This window comes from Sitophilus oryzae, unplaced genomic scaffold (assembly GCF_002938485.1).
Source record: "Sitophilus oryzae breed Bouriz unplaced genomic scaffold, Soryzae_2.0 scaffold_1111_pilon_pilon, whole genome shotgun sequence".
Classification (NCBI taxonomy): Eukaryota; Metazoa; Arthropoda; class Insecta; order Coleoptera; family Curculionidae; genus Sitophilus; species Sitophilus oryzae.
The window spans coordinates 650,835-677,689 of NW_022145740.1; the positions used below are offsets into that span (position 1 = coordinate 650,835).

Here is a 26,855-nt window from a genome sequence, read left to right on the forward strand (position 1 = left end):
TTAATTCTTAATTTTCTTTAATCCTCAATTTTAATTATCCTATAATCAGTAGGTCAACCAATTAAGGGGTATTTTTATGAGGCCGAATTACAGAAGACAAAGTCTCCTGGTATTGATCTAGTTGAAATAATGCTAGGTCACCACCAGAAAAATAATAATAAACAATTTTATGTGAAGTGGTTAGGCTTTTCTTCCAGGTTTAACTCATGGATTGATGTTTCAGATATTATTTAAAATTTATAATATTTAAACTTTATAAACCAAGGTTTATACTATTAAAAATAAACACATATTTTTTTTAAATTGTAGTATATTTAAATAAATCTACATTTATTAGTAGTTAATAATAATAATAATCTTTACGTCAAGGAATGTAACATACAAATGTAAAAATACAAAATAGTATATACAGAAAATGAAATAACGTCACACAATATTTATTGACTTGTCTACAGGAAATCTGGGAGATATGGCTCTATATCAAATTAACAAATTTTTCAATTGTGCAACTACTCTTTACTTCTGTCTCAAACTATCCTTTACTTCTATTAACTGGACTTCAAGTGGCAACCTATTAAACAAATTTACACTCATGTACCAAGGACCCTTCTCATAGAGGCTCAGCTGATATCTTAGGATTTCAAAATCCACAGTTCTTGTATTATAGGCATACTCAGCCGAGACTTCACGAAAAATATTCTTGGTATATATTTGATCTGAACACAGCCCTGTTATCGTTCTTATTCAGCTGATCTTCCAGAAGTGCAATCCTTGTCGTGTATTTACGTTTATCGTCTTCTCTCAGACGATTTAAATTGAATAAAGTTGATTAACGATTGGAGGATTATGAAAATTCACTGGTCGATTTTCATCTTTTATAGCAACATCTTTAACTAAAAATAAAAATACTTTATACGCTCGTATATATCTTAGTATAAATAATAAATCTCTGATTCATTTTTAAATCTTTTTCTTAATCTGCCAAATCTAGAAGATGACTTGTAGGGTTGAAGACAGGAAGAATATCCCAAATTTTGGCTGAATTAGACTTATCTCCTAACATAATTCGTCTTAAAAACAAAAACATATTTTTCGCTAATTTAAACTCAATAAATGATAATTTTGCAAAACGGATTTACCAGTTATAAAGTCTTTGGAACAAATTCGTTTCTTTTTAATCTCAATTTCATACAGGGGCCTTTCATTTCAAAGCTTTTAACTACACTTCGTTTCGAACATTAGACAATGCATTTAAATTATTTTCTCTGTTGGTCAAAGCAGCATGATTTGGAAAAAGTTCCCAAAAAGTTCTTCAAACCTTGGATTATTGAGTTTACACGTGAAACGTTAAAGGAAACGAACACGTTATTGTGTTTACACGTCATAACGTGAAAATTAATTGGTTTGTGTGCCTCCCAGCAAATTTTGCCGACCTGTCAGTGACGTCATTCTGGAATGGTCTATTAGAAAGGAAAACTTAGTAAACGTTGTAAAGCTTACAAAACAATTAAAAAAGCATTCCTAAACATAAGATTACTTATTGGTACAAGGTTTTTTTAATAAAGTTCTTCATCGTGGACAAAATAGAGTATGCCCGAATTTTCTCCAACGGGAGTTATTAGTTTTTTCAAACCCCCTACTTCAAGCCTATCAAAACGTTTAATAAATTCATAGTCACTAGGTTTCTTAATATCTTTTTCTTTTGAACGCTTAACTTTTGCTATCTTTCTCTTTCTCAGCCTGGTTCCATCCAGTGTTGGATATAGGCCTCTTCTAGGTTTTTCCATGCTTCGCGATCTCGAGCCAATCTTATCCATTGTCTTCCCGCCACTGCCCTGACTTCATCGACCCATCTCTTTTTTGGTCGGCCCACACTTCTTGTTGTTCCCCTAGGTCTCCATAGGATTTCCATAGGATTACTTTTTAGGGTGTGTATTAGTTGTCCCAAATATAAATATCCTTCTATTATTTCAAATGTTGCGTTATTTATTAGAATGTATTTTCTGCCCACTAGTTCGCTGTACATTACTTCAGATTTTGCTAAATACATTTTGAGACTCACTTTATTGCTGGCTTTATTTAGTTCATTAATTTGTGCTTGTAGTTCTTCAGGACTATTGGCAATTAGGACTATGTTATCAGTAAATCTTAGATGGTTAAGATATTCTCCATCTATTTTTAATCTTTTATTGGTTCAGTCCAGTTGACGGAGGATTTTTTCTTGTGTTGCTGTAAGCAGCTTTTGGAATATCGCGTCTCCCTGTCGTACCTTCCCTGTCGCACTCATTTGCCAGTTGGGAGACAACAATATACTTTTGTTATATAGGTACCATATAAAGATTCATAAACACATATAAAGATTCATGAAATCTCAAACATTTATATCTGAGGACATATGTTCTTAAAATTATTTAGGATTTAAAACATTATTTTATAGTTTCAATTCACAATAATACGACCTCTACGTATTTATATGGGTTATTACGTTAATTTAAACGTAATTTTTAACGCTTATCAAATTTTATTAAGATATTAAGCCGTATCGTATCACAGTTTAAAAAATATAAATATATACAGTTGGCCCACGGCATATAAATCACACGGCAGGCCAACTCGCTTTGGCGGGAACGCTACGCGCATACCCTTGCGCACGCCGCCATTATGGGTGCCAGCGACAGAAATTAACCAGTGTCGTAGTCAGTCGTAGTCTTTGTCATCGACAACATACAGTTACGGCAGCTTTGAGTCAGTAGCGTGCGGCTTAATTTATTTTATTCTTTTCTTGAGTGATATATTTTGTTTTTTTTTTAGTTTTATTTTTTTTATTGTGTGATATATTTGGTTTTGTAGTTTAGTAGTACAATGGAAGTCCGAAATTCTTTTAGTTTTAATACTCAGTCATTGTCTACGGCATTCAAAGTAATTTTATTATTAGGTATCCTGCAAAATGACAAACAAGATTAATTTCTAAATTACTGTTTTTCTGATTATCCGTATCTATTTTTAATTTTTATGGATAGCTCATGAGAATTCAGAGAGAAAGGAAAAGAGGTCTCGTTTTTTTTATAAGGTCTGCCGTTTTTAATAAGATGTTTGCCAGATCATTTTGGCAATTTTCAGTACCCGTATGTAATATTCGGACACAAAGTTTTTTAAATGTTCTTCTAAACTGGATGAATTTATCCTGGATGGGAATAATGATAGGTTTACAAGATATTGGAATTACAAGAATTACAAGATAAAGTTGTACCAGATTTTTATGAGTGCAACTGGTCACTCAAATCTCGCGACAAGCTTTTATATAATATAAAATTGTGTAATGACATAATAAAAGTTTTAAAGAAAAAGTTTATATTTTCTTTTTAATGTATTTAAATAAAAGCTTGTTTTTAAAAAGTTTTTTTTCTTAAATTTATTTTTTACTTTTTAAGTTATGCTGGTTTCTCAGTGCCACACACTTAAACTCAATTCTTTTTCTTGTTATTTTCATATCTGTGGGATCCTATAAATCCTAAGGCTCTTTTCCAGGCTCCACACTTATAAGTTATTTTCCTTATCAGACTCTACTTATACATATTATGGTGAATACATTAATATTAAAATATTAGATATATTATTCTATCCTAATTCTTTGGAATATGGAATTGTCAATAAGGGAATTATTATTAATAATTATTATGGAAATCCCATATGAAAAATGTATTCTAAATAAATATAATAAGTAAATTTTTCTAATATGTATATATAATAATATATTTGCATATTTCTTAAATTATAACATGTTTTGCTGTATAGGTGTTTGCATTTTACTTGCATTTTACTTTAATTACCTACCTGGAAAGCCCAAATTTTATCGTAAGGTAATAAAAGTACCTTTGCATACAACTTGTGTTGCCATTGTCAATTTTTTTGGGTTTTTTTCTAAATTTTATGATTATCATGAACAGTAATTATGACTGTTAGTAGTTAATTGTGTAATAAATTTTAATGTTTGATAAAATTTTATATATTACCTTTTGATAAAAAGGTAGATAATTCAAGTTAAATGCAAACAGCTAAAAAGCAAAACATGCTATAACTTAAGAAATATGCAAATATAATTTATTACAATATTTACTACTAATTGAAGAGCACACGGGAAAAACAATGAAAGTACCAAAAGGGGGGGAGCTATACTTTTTGGTACCTAAATAAACGGGAATATCGATAACGGCCACATAGAAACAGGCATTTAAAAATGGGAAAAACGATATAAAAGTCCATGCGTAATTTGAATTAAAAAACGCTTTCCTGAACACTTATCTGGATACTCATCGTTTTTCCCGTATGCTCATCAATTGTTATATTTAAGTACTGTTACAAAAAATTTAGTAAAAATTCTAAAAAACTTGTCAATAGCAGAACAAGTTGTATGCACGTATTTTTATTACCCGACGATAAAATTTGGACTTTCCAGGTAGGTAGTTAAAGTTAAATACAAACATCTAAAAAGCAAAACATGCTATGTATAAAAAAATGCAAATATCTTAAAAAATAATTTAATATGCACTTTGCCAACCGGTAAATACTGAAAAATCCAAAAACATAATAAAAGTATCTACTACTACTCTAATATATCTAGTAAAATAATAAACTAATTGTTAAAAATAAATATTTTGTGCATATTTCAAGTAAAATCTTTTCTTAATTTATATGTATATTTTTAAAACAAGTTCATAATTGGGTTTCCATAATTATAATATACTTAATATGTCTAATACTTTAATTATTATATACTTAATATCCTATACTATATAAACATATACCTTCCTTCATCTTTTGGGCACCTAAAGAACGATATATTGTCTGTCATTCTACTTTCACAACCATCCACTGCACAAATATTTCTAGTAGACATTTTATTCACAATTCGAACAAAACAACTAAAACACTATTTTTGGTTCAATCTATGCGTCGGACCGAAAACAAAACTAAAATAAACTTGGAACGCTGTGTACACGTCGAGGAACGGATGTAGACTGACCCAAGTCTACAAGACAGGCGAGGAGCGGCGGCAGGAATTTTGATACGGGCGAAGAGTGGGCCAACTGATATATTTATATTCTTTAAACTGTGCTATTATTCAACTCGTCCTTATATTTTACAACATGTGGCAACCGCGCTAACTAAATCTTTCAAACTGCCAGGGAATGCTAGCAACTAGTAAAAGTTGGTTTGAAAAATTGCTGTTGAACGTTTACTGGCGTAGTCTTAGCAAATCAGTGAATGCGAGCTTTTACTAGTAATTGTTAACAATCACTGATTTCCAACTTTTACTGTAACATATCTGCTATACAGGGTTGTTCACGCTATTCGACACGGAGTAGTCAAATGAATAGATTTTGTGATCACGTGATCAACTTTGAGTGACAAGGGATGGCGACAGCGCTGCCAGATTATGATGGATTTATGAGATGAATCTTAATTTAAAAGTGACAAACAATATATTTATTATATAATTTTTTAAATATTTTTACGATTTGTTTTTAATTTAATAACTAATATTTTAGGAATTAATTGATTTATTTGTTTTATAGATTATTTTACTTATTACATATTGGCAAAAACTAGTCCATTATGGGTTACTAGTTATTATGGGTTATTTATTGATGTTGTATTATTCTTACAACGCCATAAGTGGTAATAACAAGTAAGAGGGTGCTATTAATGCACAAACTAATAACCACAGAATTTAATAAAAACTAACGTAGAAATAACTTTTAAAGTGGTGTACCTAATGTGCTTATCAATCAAACTTACTTCTCTGACTGCAGTGAAGAGTAATAAAGGACCTATATTGTCACGTTCTCGTTCAAAATAGTTTATCAGGGAAGCTACAAGCTCTTTGCTTCGACTATTTAAATGCTTCGGCATATTTTCAACACACAATTTCAAGACAAGTGCAATACAAAAACTGGAAAAAGAACTGTTTGTGCTTAAAAGTACAATTTAAAAAAATATATGAAAATAGGCAAAAAAACGAGAATTACTCACAAAGATTCAACAACAACACGATATTATACAAAATAATGACTGACACATAGACAAATAAATAAAAAGAGACTGGCAAATCTCATGGTAAAGAGTGGGACCGCGTTCCCGTATAGCGCAACTCAGAATAACAATTTTGAAACCAATTAGCAGGACCATTGCAGGACGTACGTCTTTATTGCTATCTTTCTTTATTATATGTGCTTTTTTCATATGAAAAAGAAGGAGATATGGATAAAACATATCGTAAGATATTATCGCACATTCTGGCTGGCGGGAAATTTAAATTAGCCATTATTAGTAGTATTCTTTCATTCTGAAACTGAACATTTTCACTTAAACTGATTTATTCCCTATACCACGTAAAGGGAACGTGGTGTAGGGAATAAATCAGTTTAAGTGAAAATTTTCAGTTTCTTTCAGAACGAAAGAATACTACTATTATAGGGGAAATTATAAAAAAAGCAAAACTTGTACTGTTTTATAAACATATTTATTTATACATAAAAATAAATAAACTTTTTATAATATAATAACAAAAAATAACAGTGTTTATTTCACCCACCTACCCAAGTTTCTGGTTACTATAAACCAGCTATAAACTACCTACTACCCAAAAATTAAAAAAATTAAATGTATTAATTTGTTATGTTAAGAGGGGTTCGAAATATTTTTGACACTACTACTTCTACTTTTTTCTTAATAGGATGATAAATATAACTACTTACTTTTATTTTACCGAGTGTCTTTAACATATCTATCAGAGAAAGGGGGTACCAATGCATATAAAAAATAGATGATACTGGCGCCTGCAGCAAATAAAGTAACAAATAGTATAACCTAAAATTATAAGTAACAAAATATAAATACCTATCTGAAACAAAGGAATTTGTTCCCTATCCATATTCATAAGTCAATAAAATGGAGAGTTTAGAAAAAAAAGGTAAATCACTAAAAGAAAAATTAACAAACATGACGAATTGTCATGATGTTGTCATCTTGGTTGTCATGATAACGAAAAGCGATTGTTCTAATTTTTATTTAGAAATTACGGCTGTTTATATGGCTGTTTCTTTCTCTCTTGTTATATTAGAATGAGATAGTGGGCCCAATAGACGCAATGCGCACATCAACATAAATAGAACGAAATTTTGCGTTCTGAGTTGCGCTACGGGAACGTTGTCCCTCCCTTTGCCATTTAATTTGCCAGGCTCTTTTTATTTGTTTGTCTATGGACTGACATTAGGATAATTGTCAAATAATATACGACAACCTTGCTGAAAACTGCGCAATGTGACCAACATAGCGATAATAAAATTCGGTTTAAACTATTTTTTGCAGCTTTAATATAAATAAAATATCTGTTACAATCATTTGCTTTATAAAGTAAAATGAAGAGCTCCTCGATATCTTAAACTATACAACAAAAAATTTAAACGTTTTTGCTAAAATTTAATTTAGTCAGGTTTATAGACTTTAGTGTCAATGTCGATATGATTAATGACGTGCCTCGGAAAATGTTTTGCAATATTACAATACCCTACAAATTAAAATGACAAATAACAACTGTCACTCTGATGAGACAGACTTTATCAGATATTGGTATAGATAGTTATTGCAATACTCTATATATATTTTACCCTAGTTAAAGTAGATTTTAATCATGCTGTTATGGAATGTTAGTTATTGTATTAAGAATGAGTAACATTTGATGAAATTTTTATTTGCAGAGGATGATGGTAGACGTAATGAGTTAGTCCGAGCAGTTTTATGGAACAGTGAGTTTTGTTATTTTTGTATTGTTTTAAATCTGTTAATTGTGCCTGGGTTTTTGCTTGGTATAAATATTGTATCTATAGGTATTAACACAACACAATTCAGGGCCCGTATTCTGTAACTTTGACATAAAAACGTTATGCTTTCAAAGCGGTGAGCGCAAGCATTCGATCAGCGAAACTCAAGGCAGTCGATTTTGGTACTCTCGTTGCCATGCGAATCGTGTTCTGGATACGCGTTGAGGACATATTGGCAACATCACAATTTCTAATGTAGCTAACAGTCAAAAGTTGATAACTGACGGATGTAACAATGAAAAATGTCAATGTTACGTGAATTTCATAACCTATTGTTGAGTTATGTCAAGGTATTTTTCTATGGATGTCATTATTCTTATTATACGAGGGAAGTGTTGAAGACTCTTCTCAGCATTTTCGATGTTTTGAACAATATTTATAGCTGCCAAGTCGTAAATTATCAATTACTTATTGAGGAATTTATAGAAGAAGTAGTAATTGTCACTAAAGAGCAAGATAACGCACAAAATCACAAATTTTTCGATTTTCACTGACAGTTCGACAAGCAAAACGATCCTTTACGGCAACCGTTTTGAAAGCGCTTAGCGCAATCAGTAATGACGCCAAGCGCGTCAGATGAGAATACCCAAATCGGTAGTTAAGTGCGCGCTCAGCCAAAATTAACGTCATATATACGCTGAGCGTCTAAAAGCGCTTAGCGTTTTCGGTGTTACAGAATTCGGGCCCAGGTCTATTCATTTACAACTGGATGCAGTCTTCATTAGGGTGATCCAAAAACATTTTTTTTAAACATCAGGCTCAAAAGTTTCAATTTGACGTAAAAAGATACCAGTTAAAATTTGAGCCCTTAATATTAATATTAAGACTGTCCACATCACGTTTTTCTATTTTCCATAGGAATACTATGGAAACATTTTGTTCTGCACCTTACATAGACAAACAAATAAAAAGAGACTGACAAATCTCATGGTAAAGAGTGGGACCGCGTTCCCGTAACGCAACTCAGAATAACAATTTTGAAACCAATTAGCAGGACCATGGCAGGACGTACGTCTTTATTGCTATCTTTATCATATGTGCTTTATATGAAAAAGAAAGAGATAGGTATAAAACGTATCGTAAGATATTATCGCACATTCTGGCTGGCGGAAAATTTAAATTAGCCATTATTAGTAGTATTCTTTCATTCTGAAACTGAACATTTTCACTTAAGCTGATTTATTCCCTATACCGCGTAAAGGGAACTTGGTGTAGGGAATAAATCAGTTTAAGTGAAAATTTGCAGTTTCTTTCAGAACGAAAGAATACTACTATTATAAGGGAAATTATAAAAAAAAACAAAAATTGTACTGTTTTATAAACATATTTATTTATACATAAAAATAAATAAACTTTTTATAATATAATAACAAAAAATAACAGTGTTTATTCCACCCACCTACCAATTTTAAATGCAGAAGCACTGACTGTTGCAGAAAACGATCTGCCAATTTTTTTAAAGGGCATTAAAAATCTCATTTTCGAAAAAACTGCCTAATTGCAATAACAAAGTGAATATCCAAGCAAAGAAGACTTTACGAGAATCATGATCCTGAACCATTTTCGAGTCCAGTTTTAATCCTAAAACAAAAGTAAAATAGGTATATTAATAAAGTTTCTGGTTTCTATAAACCAGCTATAAACTACGTACCCAAAAAATGAACAAAATTAATTGTATTAATTTGTTATGTTAAGAGAGGTTCGAAATATTTTTGACACTACTACTTCTACTTTTTTCTTAATAAGATGATAAATATAACTACTTACTTTTATTTTACCGCGTGTCTTTAACATATCTATCAGAGAAAGTGGGCACCAATACATATAGAAAATAGATGATACTGGCTCCTGCAGCAAATAAAGCAGCAAATAAAATAACAAGTAGTATAACCTAAAATTATAAGTAACAAAATATAAATATCTATATGGAACAAAGGAATTTGTTCCCTATCCATATTCATAAATCAATAAAATGGAGAGTTTAGAAAAAAAGGTAAATCACCAAAAGAAAAATTAACAAACATGACGAATTGTCATGATGTTGTCATCTTGGTCGTCATGATGACGAAAACGAAAACGAAAGGCGATTGTTCTAATTTCTATTTAGAAATTACGTTTTATATGGCTGCTTCTTTCTCTCTTGTTATATTAGAGTGAGATAGTGGGCCCAATAGACGCAATGCGCAGATCAACATAAATAGAACGAAATTTTGCGTTCTGAGTTGCGCTACGGGAACGTTGTCCCTCTCTGCCATTTAATTTGCCAGTCTCTTTTTATTTGTTTGTCTATGGCACCTTATGAATTTTATTGCTACCCTGTCGTGTGTCAAAAAAATCCTTTTACTTATTTTTGTAGATAATTAAACGTTCTACAAAAAGGGTTTTTTTATAATTTTTCGAGAAACCTAATAGTTTAAGAGTTATTTGAGGCCAAGGTTCAATTCATCGCAAATTTTAAAGCTTTTGATGCATTATAACAAATTTGATAGTTTTATTGGAAGAAATCACCCAAAAAAAATCATATGTTTATCTTAAATTTAGTTTCTTATACAATAATTGTTAATAATTTTTTGCAATAATGGGACCAGTGAAACTCTTTGAGATCATTTTTTGCACAAAGTGGCTTCGAAATCATAGTTTATCTCGTTTTTAGGGTTCCGTACCTAAAGGGAAAAAACGGGAACCCTATTACTAAGACTTCGCTGTCCGTCCGTCCGTCCGTCTGTCACAAAAGTCTATCTTATGAACAGTTATAGCTAGACAGTTGAAATTTTTACAGATAATGTATCTATGTTGCCGCTATAAGAACAAATACTAAAAACAGAATTAAATAAATGTTTATAAATAAAAAAGTACTTTCACTAAAAATTATCTTTTAAGTAAGAATTTTACATAGAATCTTTCAAGTCCTCGGTGGCCGCGTGGGTAAAACGTTAGGACTTTACGCTGCTATGACGTTGGAGCCGTAGTAAGGCAGGTTCGAATCCTAGCCAAGGCGACTTTTTTTAATAGTTTTTTTTTTAATTTTTACTTTTTACATATTTATTATTGATTAATACAATTTTTAGTAATGGGTTTCTTCATTTTTTTTTAAATTACTTATACGCGCATTCAAAATTTCAGCTAAATCGGAAAAAAAGTTTATAAAAATATAGTGCCTAATGTTGTATGGATAATGAATGGTACGGAACCCTTCGTGCGCGAGTCCTGCTCGCACTTTACCAATTTTTCTTTAATTTTCTTTAATCTAAAGACAAAAAATTTTCTTCAGTCAATTGAAATACTTACACAAGGAATACATTAACTGACGATTGGTTTTGTTTAAATAAAAAAAATATTTACTTTTTCTATAAGTAGTTTTAAAATTACTTAGTCAAATTTAATCTAAACCAATATTATTATTGACATTTTTTTTAAAACAGTCTGGATAACGTTGCCGATGTTCTCGAACTACTTCTAACATATACTGTAGTTGCTTTTCACCTTTAGTGAGGTAATTGTTATATTCTTCTATTAACGCAACTCCTCTTTCAGCTACGTCATTCGTTACTTTTAATGTTTTAAAAAATTCAGCACATTCTATGTAACTATCATCATTAGACCAAGTTGAAATGTTATTTTCTAAAAAATCGCTTGGTAAATAATTTTTTTTAAACAAATTCAATAATTTTTTTTTATACAAAATCACTTAAATCTTTTTGTAAAAATAATTCGTGCTCATTATCGAGTACTTGATACCGCTGATTTATATATTGTTGTAGAAGCAGGTCGGGAATTAAGTTTTTGGGTGATTTGTTCCAATAAAACCATCAAATTTTCTGTAATGCATCAAAAACCTTAAAATTTGCGATGAATTGAACTTTGGCCTCAAATCAATCTTAAACTATAAGGTTTCTCGAAAAATCATAAGAGACCTTTTTTGTAGAACGTTCAATTCTCTACAAAAATAAGTAAAACGATCTTTTTTATGATACACGACAGGCTAGCAATAAAATTAATAAGGTGCAGAACAAATTTTTTCCACGGTATTCTTATGGAAAATAGAAAAACGTGTTGTGGGCAGTTTTAATATTGTTGCGGACCCGTGTGAACTCGGCCTAACCTGACTAATATGTCCCGCCCCCATATGACCTTTATCTCGCATTAAAGAATAGACACCGTAGTGACTCATCGAAAGTTCGGAAAACAATTGACTTCCACTCTTTGAATGAGAAGACTAAGGAAGGAGCATAATGCTATCCATGTATTCATGCATGGTGGGCGGAAAAAGCACTCTAGGGTGGGGATCCTTGACAGTTCTGTTTGACGATTCATTTGACACATTTGAATTTGATTTGAAAATTTGTGGATTTGTCAGTCTTTACGGAGCTTATTTTATGATATTTATTATTTATTCTACTACTCATAGTTGTATAAAGGTAGTAAATCTAGATGTAAATTGTGGCAGAACTTAAATTAACAGTGACACTATCATGATTTATCGAAAAAGACTCTAAAATAGTTGATTGTGTAGCGTGCGGTAGACTGGCAAAAATTGAGTGAAATAATGAACAACTTTTCGCTAGATAAGGTGCAGAACAAATTTTTTCCACGGTATTCTTATGGAAAATAGAAAAACGTGTTGTGGGCAGTTTTAATATTGTTGCGGACCCGTGTGAACTCGGCCTAACCTGACTAATATGTCCCGCCCCCATATGACCTTAATATCGCATTAAAGAATAGACACCGTACACACCGTCATTGAATAAGGTATAGGTTTTTCAGAATGTCCTAAAAAACTGCTTGTGGGTTATCATTTGGGGGGATTTCAGTCACACAAAACACCCACTCTTTAAATCGCAGCTGCTTCTTAAACAACTTTTTTCAAAAAATAGTTTTATTTTTATTTTCGTATATTGTATTTATTATTAAACAGTGGCGTTTTTAATAATATAACATGATATATTAAATTTTAACTATGTTGAAAACTTAACTAAAGGAAAAGATTCCAAAAATCGAATTTCCGCAGAATTTTACCCTTGTAGTTATAGCATGCTGGAGGAAAAATCCAGAACTGCTTTTAATAAATGCTTATCATGGATGCTGTTCAGCTTGTACTTATTCCACGTTTTTAAAAATTCACGATGTACGGACTCACCAGCCTGTTCCGACCATAATCCTAAACCTGATTAAAGGTCATCCAATGAATCAATTAGATGGTAAAGGATACAGTGTGCGAGGACTCAATAGGAACGACTAGATTAACTTATAAAGAAGGTGGAAGCGCTGCTAAAAAAAAGAAATTTAACCAGCGTTCAAAAATTAATAATTCTGTCCAGACATTAAGGAAATTTACTGGAATATGGCCCTGTTATTTAGAATCACTAATTTAAATAATATTTCATTTAAATTTATTGCGGATTTTAAAATATTCCTTTTGGCAAATGGTTTACAGACTACCTCATCATCGTTTCCATGTCCCTATGGTCTTATTTGCCTGTAGGAACTTAGGGAAGCTGAGAAATTTCATGATAATGAGGCTAGAACTTATCGAAACCTGAAAGAGAGCCACCAAAAATACGTTAATGTATTAGAAAGTCAACCAAAAAGAGCCAAAGAATGCTTTAGCACTGTGCATGCGCCACTTTTTAATGAAAATGATGCTATGCCCGTGTTAAAGAAATGCATCTTCTTCAGGGTTTCCTGAACCACCTGTTTTGGAAGGGTTTGGTTCCTCTCCTTGTTAGAGATAATGCACTGAAATGGCCAAAGAATTTAAATGTTGTACCTAAAAACTATCAAGGAGAGATTTTTGAAGGTAATGCATGTCGAAAGCTGCTTCAAAATGCAGATAAACTTAACTCCCCGGAAGTTTTGGGAAATATTGATAAAATATATGTCCAACCATTCATATCAGCCATGAATATTATGAACAGAATTGTCAATAACTGTTTTTCTATCCATTTTAAAAACATTGACAATTTGAAATTGGATATCCAGTTACTGCGTTGAGTTTATAGACACACCAATGTCTCTATTAGTTTAAAAGTACACTGTATCCTTTACCATCTAATTGATTCATTGGATGAACTTTAATCAGGTTTAGGATTATGGTCAGAACAGGCTGGTGAGTCTGTACATCGTGAATTTTTAAAAACGTGGAATAAGTACAAGCTGAACAGCATCCATGATAAGCGATATGGGCAGCATTTATTAAAAGTAGTTCTGGATTTTCCTCCAGCAGGCTAGTATAACTACAAGGATAAAATTCTGCGGTAATTTTGTTTTTGGGAACTTTTCCTTTAGTTAAGTTTTCAATATAGTTAGAATTTAATATATTATGTTATATTATTAAAACACCACTGTTTAATAATAAATACAATATACGAAAATAAAAATAAAATTATTTTTTGAAAAAATGTTGTTTAAGAAGCAGCTGCGATTTAAAGAGTGGGTGTTTTGTGTGACTGAAAGCCCCCCAAATGATAACCCACAAGCAGTTTTTTTAGGACATTCTGAAAAATCTATACCTTATTCAATGACGGTGTGCGTAGTGACTCATCGAAAGTTCGAAAACAATCGACTTCCACTGGAGTGATGGCGTACCTACGAGAACATTCTAAATCTTCTCTTTGCAGCTAATGATCTAATGGACTATTCGAGAACTATTTAGCTGTGGGTATATAACCCGAGACCTGTGCAAAGGAGGGACAGGGAAACAACCAGATCGTTCGACGCGTACAATTGTCGCGCTAAATTCAAAATAAATTCCTTTTAGATAAATAGTAAATAAGTTATAAATATTTCTTTAAGTAGGTTTATCGTTATTGTTTTGTTACTTAGTGTAATTTTTTTTTTAAATCACCCTAGTCATCATACTGCTATAAGTCACTTGATATTTTAAAGTACTGCTACATATTATAAAGTTACCTTTTTTGCTGTTTGAGATATGAAAATTTAGCATGAAAACATAATAATATGAAATCCCATGTAAATTTTGAAGTGTCTAAATATTGGTTGCTGTTGATTTTACAGCGAGGTCGTAAATAGTTTTTAAAGGCCACATGCCAAATTTGAACAATATAGACTATAGACCTAGTAGAAAACATCCCCCTTTAGAACTTTTTCTTTAATGGCCATAAACAGGAGTAAAAGACTAACCTTTGGTGCGAACAAACATTAGAGGCGCCACCGGTTAACAAATGGTGTAAAACTTGCGAAAATTTAATCATCTAATTTTGACACAAGGGGTCGCGCTTAACATTTTTTCTTTGAATAAGAAGAGTAAGGAAGGAGCATAATTCTATCCATGTATTCATGTGCGGTGGGCGGAAAAAGGACTCTAAGGTTAGGGGATCCTTGACAGTTCTGTTTGACGATTCATTTGACACATTTGAATTTGATTTGAAATTTTGTGGATTTGTCAGCAGGGTTCGGAAAACTACATGTTAAAAATTTGTCTGTCTTCTGTAAACATCTAAAATTAGTTTATTTTGAAACTTTGACACTAAAACATCAAGAAATGGCAAACGATTACCTCTGTCTACTTCTAAAGTAAATTTTATGGTAGGTTCGCGAGAATTTATATATTCCAAAAAAATGTCTATTTCAGAAACGTTATGTTGCCATATTGCAAAAATATCATCAACATAACGCAGCCATATTACAGGCTTTTTTGAAAAACTATTTATTGTATTATTTTCAAAATCTCCCATAAAAATATTACTTAACAAAGGAGAGAGAGGTGATCCCATTGCCATACCGAAATCTTGTTGAAAAAATTCATTATTTAATTGGAAATAAGTAGTTTTAACACAAAGTGTCAACAATTCCAAAATACTATCTATGTTTAATTTTGTTCTATCTATTAAATGTGTATCTTGTTCTAATCTATCCCTAACTATTTTAAGTGATTTATCTACCGGCACATTAGTGAAAAGACTAACAACGTCAAAACTCACCATTAAACTGTTAAAAAGGTGTTATATTAATTTTTGAAAAATTTTCTATAAAGTGTGGTGTGTTTTTAATGTATGAATCGGTGTTATTTGCAATCGGATTTAATATGTCTAGTAAAAATTTTGCTAACGGATGGCATGGAGAATTTATACTACTGACTATAAAGGTAAAAGGTATACCCTGTTTGTGTATTTTCGGTAAACCGTATAAATGTAACCGTATATAGTAACTACATGTTACTTTTAAAAACTACATAAACTGCATGTAGTTAATGTAGTTTATGTAGAAGGTGTAGTTTATGTAACTTATGTATGTAACTTTCAAATATCAAAGGTTTGAGGTGAGGTTTTAATAAGTTGAAGCTTTAAAAACACATAATGTATTTAAGAAAACAGAAGAAATATGGCTTTAAATATAATATTTACATCATATTATTTCTATTACACCTCATACAAAGGAAAATTATTCATAATATCGATACATAGTTTATTAACGTAGTTTTCATGTAGTTAATGAACGGGAAAAGACGTAGTTTTTGAAGAAAAACTACACGTAGTTAATCAGGTAAATTACGTCTTAATTAACTACTTCCGAACCCTGTTTGTCAGTCTTTACGGAGCTTATTTTATGTTATTTATTATTTATTCTACTACTGGTAATTGTATAAAGGTAGGAAATCTAGATGGAAATTGTGGCAGAACTTAAATTAACAGTGATACTGTCGCGATTTATCGAAAAGGACTCTAAAATAGTTGGTTGTGTAGCGTGCGGTAGATCTCGGCAAAAATCGAGTGAAATAATGGAACAACTTTTCGCTAGTAAGTGACTATATAATATACATACGTGTAGTAAACCGATCATTTATGAAATTCACTAAAATTAACTAATTATATATTTTTTCTTGCATTTTTGCTTTTATTTACTACTTGTCAAAGATTAGATGTCAAAGAAATTACGTCAATTTGACTTACCTGCTTCAGTAGCGTATCGGATGTTTATGGTTATAAATAATTATTATAACTTATCTATTTTTATTAGAATTTTATATTTTTATAACAATTTTAATAACTACCAACATTTATTCACAACGTAAAATAAAAAAAAAATATTGAGTCTACACCACGCCTACCCTACATCATAGTTTTACATTTTTTAAATAAAATTAGAGCGGCACTGATAAACCGGAATTTAAGTCGGCCATATTTGAGGCCCATCGCGGTGGACCTAAGATTTTTGATATGCTCCTTTCTTAGTCTTATTCAAAGCAATTTTTAATTTTAATTGTTTTCAATCTATATTATTAGATTTTGTTGTATTTTGTGAATGTATAAATGTTTTTTTAGTATAAAGTTGCATTATAGTAATTTAAATTATATTACACACATTTAAAATTAAAATATTATGACGTATATGTGAGTTACGGTCTAAAATGTCATCTTGATAACAAAAAGTTAGTTATTGTCAGAGATAGTTAAAATATTAAAATTCACAAGTTGATTAGCAATCAGACAATTCTATTATATTATATATTATTTCAAAAACAAAAACATAATGCTATAGCGTAATTTTGATATGCAGGTTCAAAACAAAAAGTGCTGTTATATTTTTCAGTGATTTCAGTGTTAGAAAACAAGCCTGTAATTGACATACCTAATTGTTATGTAATATATTCCATTTAAATGCAATATATTACTTTACAATTAAAAAGATGTAAATTTAAAAGATATATTAAAACTATGTACAGACATTAATTGAAATTTTTAGTATGCGAACAAACACGAGAGGCGCTTTATTTACTTTTATTTCTTAACATGACAGATGAAGTTCTAAAGGTGGATGTTTTGTGAGAACTAGAAGATTTTAGCTAATTTTAAAGAAACTGCAACTATTTTTAAATTAAATCTGAACAGGTAATAATGCAAAACCAGACAAATGTCAACATATCTTAAGTTGTCAACCTATGATTTTGTCATTCTGTCATAGATAAATGTGAAACAAGTTTAGATTGGAAAGTGCCTATGAGGACAATGTAAATACTATTTGGCGCTATTCTTGCAACTGTCGCGACCCAAAGCTTTTAATAATTTCGGAGCGGTTCGACTTTTTCCGGAATTATACCGCCCAATATATTATTTATTCAAATATATTGTTATTTCCTTTTAATTTTATAAATAAAACACAGTGTGTTGCATATAAGATACTTTATTTTATATAAGGACAGTTTAACTTTTTTAAATGCCACTTTTTCACAATTATCAGGGGTTTGAGTAAATCAAATTTAAATTAAACTTACAAGATAGCAATAATTACTTTGAAAACGGACGCTTTAAACACCTTTCGGTATTTTTTCAATGCGGGCTGTTTAAATTTTGAAAGATTTTATAATTTTTGAAGATTCTGACTTTGACAAGAGAAAATTATTTTTCTCCAAAAAATCCTATAGTTATTTCGCCACTGCAAGAAAATCTACAAAATAAAATAGTTATTTTTTGTAAACACTTCTGCGTTAATCCAAACGGAAACTACTTGTCAGAAGTTAGGTTTACAGATATACAAATTTTTGCCTAACGAACAAAAAAATGCTTAACGTTTCGGAAAGTTTATCTCTTTCCGTCGTCGGAAGCAAAAAAAAAATACAAAGAATAAAGAAAAAAACTATTTAAAATATTTAAATTCAACTATTCGAGAACACTTTAGTTTTTCAAAACAGATACGTCTACAAAAACCGTTGACGTTCTGTTAAAATGACATTATATCAAGTTAAACTTCAAAAATAACAGTTACTTAATAAGGTAAAACCAAAAAGCCCCAAAGTTTCTGATTATTTTTAATTTTTACATATGTTATGTTTATTTATGTTATGTTCTTTAAAATCAAAGAAGCGATTTCTAGAATAAATTTTAATAACGCCAAATTTATAATGAAAGAAGAGATAAATAAAGAAAAATAAGAGGCTTTTTTAAGACAATCTGTTAAAAATATTTGTATTGCTCATGCATCTGTAGATGTTAGTAATGTATGGCCAAGAACGGTAAACTAATAGGATTGCTCATCCTCATAAGATGTACGTTCGCCTCTTCCCGCGCTTCAGCTGACAGTTGCGACGTCATTGTAGCCCTTGTCAAAGCCTTCGTGGCCTTGTCATGATAGTGTATATTATTAGTTGCCTATGGTAAACTTATAAAAATAACAGCTGAGAAATTTTGAGTTAATTATTTTGTCAATTTTAAATGTGAAAAAGGTGTCTTTAGAGTTTTTAGAGCTATAGAGTGTATAAATACGTTCATTTTGTGTTGTGGATTGTGACAAAGTGCATACTAAATGCCCACGATTTTATTTATTAATTATTTTAAAGCGAAATATGGAAGTACTCTAAAAAGAATGCTTGCAAAAGGTGATGCTGGGACCTGCTGTTCTTAAAAATGCATTATCCGAGTATTTAATACGATTTATACAGTTAATTTTCTTTACTGCATACATATAAGGTATTTAAATAAATAAACTAAATAATGAACGTTTTGCATTCGGTAACCAATAATGCACGTGTGTGTATTATTGGTTGCCGGATAAGGACTAATAACTATGACAAGGGCTACAATAACGTCACAAAGCGAGTAGTTTTCGCATGCACCTGGCGGACACTTTTGGCTGAATGAGCAGTCCTATTAGATTAACTGTTCTTGATGTATGGCAATCGCTTCTTTGATTTTAAAGAACATAACATAAATAAACATAACATACGTAAAAATTAAAAATAATCATACAGAAAGTTTGGGGCTTTTTGATTTTACTTTATTAAGTAATTGTTATCAGGTAGTAATTGTTAATTTTGAAGTTTAACTTGATAAAATGTCATTTTACCAGAACGTCAACGGTTTTTGTAGACGTATCTGTTTAAAAAAAACTAAAGTGTTCTCGAATAGTTAAATTTAAATATTTTAAATAGTTTTTTCTTTATTCTTTGTATTTTTTTTGCTTCCGATGACGGAAAGAGATAAACTTTCCGAAACGTTAAGCATTTAAGTTCGTTAGGCAAATTTGTATATCTGTAAACCTTGTAACTTAAAAAGATTTTCTTGCAGTGGCGAAATCCCCATATAGGATTTTTGGAGAGATGAATCCGCCACATAGGTATAGACATTTTTTAAAATTATTTTTGTTCTTGTTTGCGGTCGTTCTTAGCAACCATTTAGATCCCGTACAACGTATACGACCCAAAACAATTTATACGTTTTAGCGGGAAGCCGAGCATTCCAATCTAAGTTTATTTCCTTTATCTATGCATTCTATGTGTTGTCAGCCCTGGTAGGAGGGAGGGCTCACTTGTTATTCGATTTTTTTTAACTATTTAAACATTTTCAGAGGCTCCACAGTACTCCAATCAGCCCAGCGCATTCTACCCCGTCGCTCCTCAAGATATTTCGATATATTATCCTTTACCGAGGGAGGCCCCCAGACCGATGCCGTACGAAACGCCTCCAAGGCCAACGGCCTTCCAAATGGACCATAAGATCAACGAGCATTATTCGGCCTTGAGAACGGCCACGAGCCAACACGGTCACATTATTCATCCCGGAACGGGTTTGACCATCAATCCTGGCCAGCCCACGCCAAAAGGTAACTCTGATGCCGATTTGCACCAAATCAAACCTAAGCTATCCTTAAGCTTCTTTCAGAGCTTTGCAATTAGTGGTTTCAGTTACACTTTATACTTTTTAGTTTACGATTATTTAGAATGTCTAAAAAACACAATTAAAATTAATAGAATATCGTAGCAAAAGCTTGCGGTAGTCAGTTGTATCCATAGAGAAAGCCTTAAGCTGGGCGCGCACTGAAGGGGTATCGGCGCGAGCGAACGTCACAACCGGTCGGAAAGTCGATGATAGCCGCGCACTGGAGTCGCACGATCGACGGTCGAGAGTACGTCACCAGCATATATTTGAGCATAGACGAGGAGAAGTTTATTCATATTTAGTCATATATATTCGGTATTTCAAAAAATTATAAAGTATTATTACTATGTATATTTTTATGCATCTTTTATATTTTATGCTTTATGATGGAAATTAATATTATTTAGATCTTAACCAAACACACATGATCTTAATCAAACACACATTAATATACAGGGTTGTTCACCACATACGACACGGAGTATTGTAGCTAAACGACTAGATTTTTACAAATTGTAAGTTTTGGGTTCGTTGAAGGACTATTAGAGCTACAATTTAAAAATATTTTTACAAGATACAGAGTGTCCCAAATAAATAAAAAATATCATAGTTGTATTATTTTAAATGGAACACCCTATATATTATTACATTTTTAGTTTCTACGATTAAAATAAAGGTAAATTTGATTAACGTTTATTACACTTAAACCTTACCGTTTTTGAAATATCTTCAATTTTGTGAAATTGCAGTATAAATTTTAAGGCTTCATTTCTCCGAGGATATCAAAGTTTTTAATACTAAATATTTACTGAAATTTATTTATTGATCAGTTATTGTATTGCAATAATAAAAACTTTACTACCTTATACAGAGTGTCTAAAAATTTATTTTAAATAATTTCTAGCTTCAAACGCCAATAACTTCTTTAATTTAAATAGAATACCCTGTATATTTTAGGAGAATCAGATGCACAATTTAATTGTCTATCAAATTGCATTATACCATTTTTTACCTATCCCTTCAAGTTTCCGTAGAAAATGCATTTTCTTGTAATTTAGAACTCATTTATCAATATACCCATGGAATACTGACATTTTAGATTATTTTTAAAGATTTTTAAAGAATTTTTAAAGAGTACAGATACTAATATTGTCGATATAGTTCGTTTATTTCATTAACAAATTAAAAAAAACTGTTTAAATATTTGTTAAAGAGGACCAATTAATATGATTCCAGTATTCAAACTACATTAATTGACTGTTTGCGTTGATTAATAATAATTGCTCCAAATACTAAAAAACTGAATTATGTATGTGTATTAGACAGTGTGGTAAAAAGTAACACCTTAAAAATGATATTTAATTTTTTGACAAATGCTTATTTATAACAACAGATACGTTCATTTTCATAACTTATTATTATATTGATTTCTGATTCAAATCCACATTTATTTAGAATAATTTATTAACGAACACAATTAAGTTTGTAGTTAATTAGTATTTGGGCGGAAATAGTGGTGGTATATTTCATTAATGGTATACTCTTTTATAAAGATTTAAATAGTTTTCTTTTTGCATACAAATGGGCTAGTAATAATATCGTTTTACTAAAAACGATAATATTGCTAGCCCGTACATTTTGTACATTTGTTGTTTTAAAAACAATCTAAAATGTCAATATTCCATGGGTATATTGATAAATGAGGTCTAAATTATAAGAAAATGCATTTTCTACGAAAACTTGAAGGAATAGGTAAGAAGTGGTACAATACAATTTGATAGACAATTAAATCGTGCATCTGCTTCTCATAAAATATACAGGGTGTTCTATTTAAATTAAATAAGTTATTGCCGTTTAAAGCTAGTAATTATTTAAAATAAATTTTTAGACACTCTGTATAAGGTACTATAATTTTTATTGTTGCAACACAATAACTGATCAATAAATAAACTTCAGTAAATATTTAGTATTAAAAACCTTGATATCCTCGGAGAAATGAAGCCTTAAAATTTATACTGCAATTTCCCAAAATTGAAAATATTTCAAAACGGTAAAGGTTTAAGTGTAATAAACCTTAATCAAATTTACCTTTATTTTAATCGTAGAAACTAAAATGCAATAATATACAGGGTGTTCCATTTAAAAAATACAACTTTGATATTTTTATTTATTTGGGACACTCTGTATCTTGTAAAAATAAATTTAAATTGTAGCTCTAACAGTCCTTCAACGAACCCAAATCTTACAATTTGTAAAAATCTAATCGTTTTGCTACAATACTCCGTGTCGTATGTGGTGAACAACCCTGTATGTATTTCGATCTTAACAAACCACATAAAATTAGTGAAATAGAGTGGAAGATGGGGATAAAAAATACTACATTACTCTTGGCTTGACCGATTTTAACAAATTTGGTGTCATTCAAATGGGTTTAATTTGTTCATTAAAAACAAAGTTAGATATGAAAAATAGTCAAATAAAACTTCAATTTTTAGTTTTTTAATCTAAATAAGTGTCATAACAAACATTTATAAAATAATTTTATATACTACATATATACATATATATAGCTTTTATTTTAAGTTTTTAAAATCTTGGTTTTAAGTCAGTGGTCAATAAACCGAAACTTTTGTTTATATTTTGTTTAATGATTAACGTTTCGAACAATTTTAATTCGGTCTTCTTCAGAATCTACAATATACGTATAAATGATGTTCTACGTCTGTGGTAAAAAAAAAATATATATTAAACACATTGTTAGTGATAAAATAGTATTGTATATTATAGATTCTGAAGAAGACCGAATTAAAATTGGTCGAAACGTCAATCATTAAACAAAATGTAAACAAAAGTTTCGTTTTATTCACTACTGACTTAAAACCAAGATTTTAAAACCTTAAAATATAATAAAAAAGTCAAAGAAAATTAAAAAAAGAAAAAATATATAGTTTTTATTTTATAGTACCGTATGATCGAAAAGAAACGGCATCAGCGATGGCCATGAAATGAAGGTCGGTGTCATTTTATATGTAAATTTATATGGGAAATGTCATCAGTCGTCATTTCCCATCCAACTGGACGCCGTTTTTTTTCTATCATACGGTAGATATATGTACAAATATTTTATTCAAACATAAATATTATTTTCTCTATTTGTACCTTGTACGGAGCGATCAACATAGTAACATAAGATGACTATTTATCAGCTGTTATTACTAACGTCAAAACAAACCAAAGATTAAATATGATAAGTTTTTTGACGATATTTACATTCGATTTCCATAATAATGTGAGATAATCAAAACGAGATGAGAAATAAATGTGTTTAATCGGAAGGTTTTCTAATACAGTTATTGAATAAGTTTATTAAACAATATAGGTTACGTGCTTGTATGAAATTTTTATAAAAAAAACGCATATTAAGTATGATATGGTATCGTACACTTTCGATTAATAATTCATCGGACATGTTTGGTTTGGTTTGTTCGCTCGGCGTAGACTATTCGTCCCCCTCCCATGCATTCTCTGATTTCGCCTGATGGCGCCGGGTACCGCCGATACTGACGATAGCTCGAAGCGCCCCGATCTAATGCAGTGCGCGTGCTTACATTTATTTCAACGTAAACTGAAAATCACGTATCGGTCAATCGCGCCGATACCCCTTCAGTGCGCGTAGAGCTTTAAGGCACACTCTCACGACTCGTCTACTTGGCAAGTACGCCAATATTTGTGTACTTGGCAAGTATCCCCACCTGTCCCCACTTTGTAAACAACATCGGCAAGTGTGGCGCTTACACGACGTGTCCATTTCAACAAATACGCCAGCACAAACATTGTTTAAATACTTGTCAAGTAAACAGTATAGTCGCATCGATGGATACCGGTCGTCCCGAAATTGTCGTTGCTAGTGATTCTTTTTTCTTTTTAAGTTCTTTTACTGTACACTGCAATACGATTTCTATGTTCTTTATGTTTGGCTATCCATATGAAGGGCTCATTTTCGTAGAAATCCATAAATTCCAAAACATCATTTGAAGACCACACGGGAAAACCAGTTTTGTCCATTTTAATTGGAGCCGAGAAAAATGCAGTTTAGTGTTTTTAAAGAAATATGTTATTTTCGGTTGAATAATTAGAAAAATATATATTACTATCAATTCTGAATTATTAACATTGTGAATTATCGCCATATTCTGAAATACCGGTAAAGGTAAGGAAGGGTATTCTGAAAAAGGGGGTAAGGGTATTCTGAAATACCGGTAAAAAATAAGGTTGTATAAAACCTAAATCTAAACTATTATTTTTTTGTTGTAGGGAGAAAATTACTATTTAAGTAGGTTTTTATTACAATACATAAATTTATAACATATAATACTAATTGCAAGATGCACGCTTGTCGCCCATGCGTAAGGACATCTCTGTTTTTTTTTGTTCTTTTTTGCCATTTACGCGTGGACTACTCTGGTTTTTTCCTTGTACGGCAAAATAACCAACCTGTAATATCTCTGGGACTAAGCGTATTATTGCTTTTTTATTTCTCGAATGATTTTTTCCGACGTCACTTTCAGGACCTATTCCAACGTTGCGCAAACGTCGTCTGTTTTACTAATTCCAACGTTGTTTAGATTTCCTTATTCTTACATCGGTAGGACGTCGAGCCACTACCTTTTTGCAACTGTATTGAACCATAACCTTAAATCTTAAATTTTCATTTCATTTTCTGTTCAGTCGGACAGTTCAGTGCTGTTTTTGTTTTTATAAAAAAAAATAATTAAAATGGGACATAAGAAAGGTACATATAAAACTAAATTTAAAAATACATCGACATATTACCGATACTTTATCCACTCCCTTGTTTATTTAGAATATAGAGGGCGGCACAAGCTAGACTCTAGGATGACTAAATTAGGCAATCTTGCGACTAGTATCCTACCTGTTAAGGCTGAACTCCGACTTTATTAGTCCAGTATGCGACTACTCGAACTACTCCATCTTAATCTCCAAAACAACAAAGTGAAAGCCGCCATGTTGTTGAATAAGAAAATGTTTCGTTCCTAAAATAGCAATTCCTGCTTTTTGAATACATTAACTTGAAATATTTGACCCTAAACAACACGCGGAAACAATTTTTTCGACTGCGAATAAATTATTCTCATTTTACTAAAAAAAAATTCAAGAAATTTTTAAAACTTCTTTAATTTTAAGGCCCATTAGTATTTTTCAAAGTAGAAACAATACATTTATCAATAAAGTTGTTTGCGTTTAACTTTTTTGCCTTGGGTAACGAGTTACAGAGTCGGTTAAAGTGTTTCAATAATTATGATCTTCAAACATCCTCCACACTTAAATACTTTTGTTTTGTTTTTCTTTACTGCCATCTGGCATATGTCTCTAACTAAATCATAAAAATATTTTTACTATAATTATCCCAATTTAGGATAAAACGCGACTTAGACGCCATATTATTATAGTTTTGTGTTTCTGTGAATTAGGATTTTAAACAACGTTGCAATTTGTACTAAATTAGGCTTCTAGCCAACGTAGGTATCCAACGTCTTTTCGACCCAAAAATTATTCTCCAAACTAGTGCAGACTAGGGTTGGCACGAGGTTGTGCCGACGTTGCGCCCCGACGTTTGGTCGCGTGACACAACGTTGTCCCGACGTCCAAATGCTGCTTGGGGCGCGTCACCAAAAATGAGCTCGCGTGTCATGGGTTCGCCATCACTGCTATATTATCTAGGGCTTTGAATTGCAGCTGCTAATATCTATTATTTAAGTTAGCCGTGAATTGTATTACATTGTTATTTTTCGATATTATATAGCAGGCAGCATTACCGCTGGCTATCCTGTAAGAACTCAAACACAGTACCAACAGGCTGGACCAGCATCACTATACACCACTCAATCTCGACAGATGTATCAAAGTTATCCTCCAAGAGAATAGGAAAAATTTGCTAACTGGTATAAAGGTAAAATTAAATTCTACAGAAGTAGGATACAATTCTGGATAAAAATGCAGGTCTAATCATTTTAAGAACAGATCACAGCAAAGAAATAAAAATGTTTATTCTCTAGAGAGTTTTTTTATCTACCTACTATACAGGGTGTCCAAGAAATAAGTGCAAATATTTTAACTGGTAGTATAGGTCAACCCCAGAAACACGCCTATGAGGTTTTTTTGCGAAAAAAAATGTTGAAAATTTAAAATTTTTCTTGACATTTTCCGGGAAATTTGAAAAAACTTTTTAGTGCCACTTGTTTATTCACCTGAGATTTCCCTACGGTGTATATAAACCTTGCAGTGTTGCAACCTCTTATGTTATTCACATTCTACATAGTTCGGCGGAACATAGTTCTAC

General features: G+C 31.2%; 1 protein-coding gene across 2 annotated transcripts in view; it reads left to right on the forward strand.

Moving 5' to 3' along the window:
• LOC115881798 (G protein pathway suppressor 2) overlaps window positions 1-26,570 on the forward strand; it is a 31,258-nt gene extending 4,688 nt beyond the window's left edge. The window contains exons 5-7 of one of the 2 annotated variants that reach the window (XM_030899468.1): window positions 7,761-7,808; window positions 20,184-20,438; window positions 26,319-26,570. In XM_030899468.1, the coding sequence (XP_030755328.1) occupies window positions 7,761-7,808; window positions 20,184-20,438; window positions 26,319-26,440 (425 nt within the window). In that variant the 3' untranslated portion in view covers window positions 26,441-26,570. The remainder of the gene's footprint in view (window positions 1-7,760; window positions 7,809-20,183; window positions 20,439-26,318) is intronic. The other variant, XM_030899475.1, reaches the window with a different exon arrangement.
• Window positions 26,571-26,855: the final 285 nt, after the last annotated feature.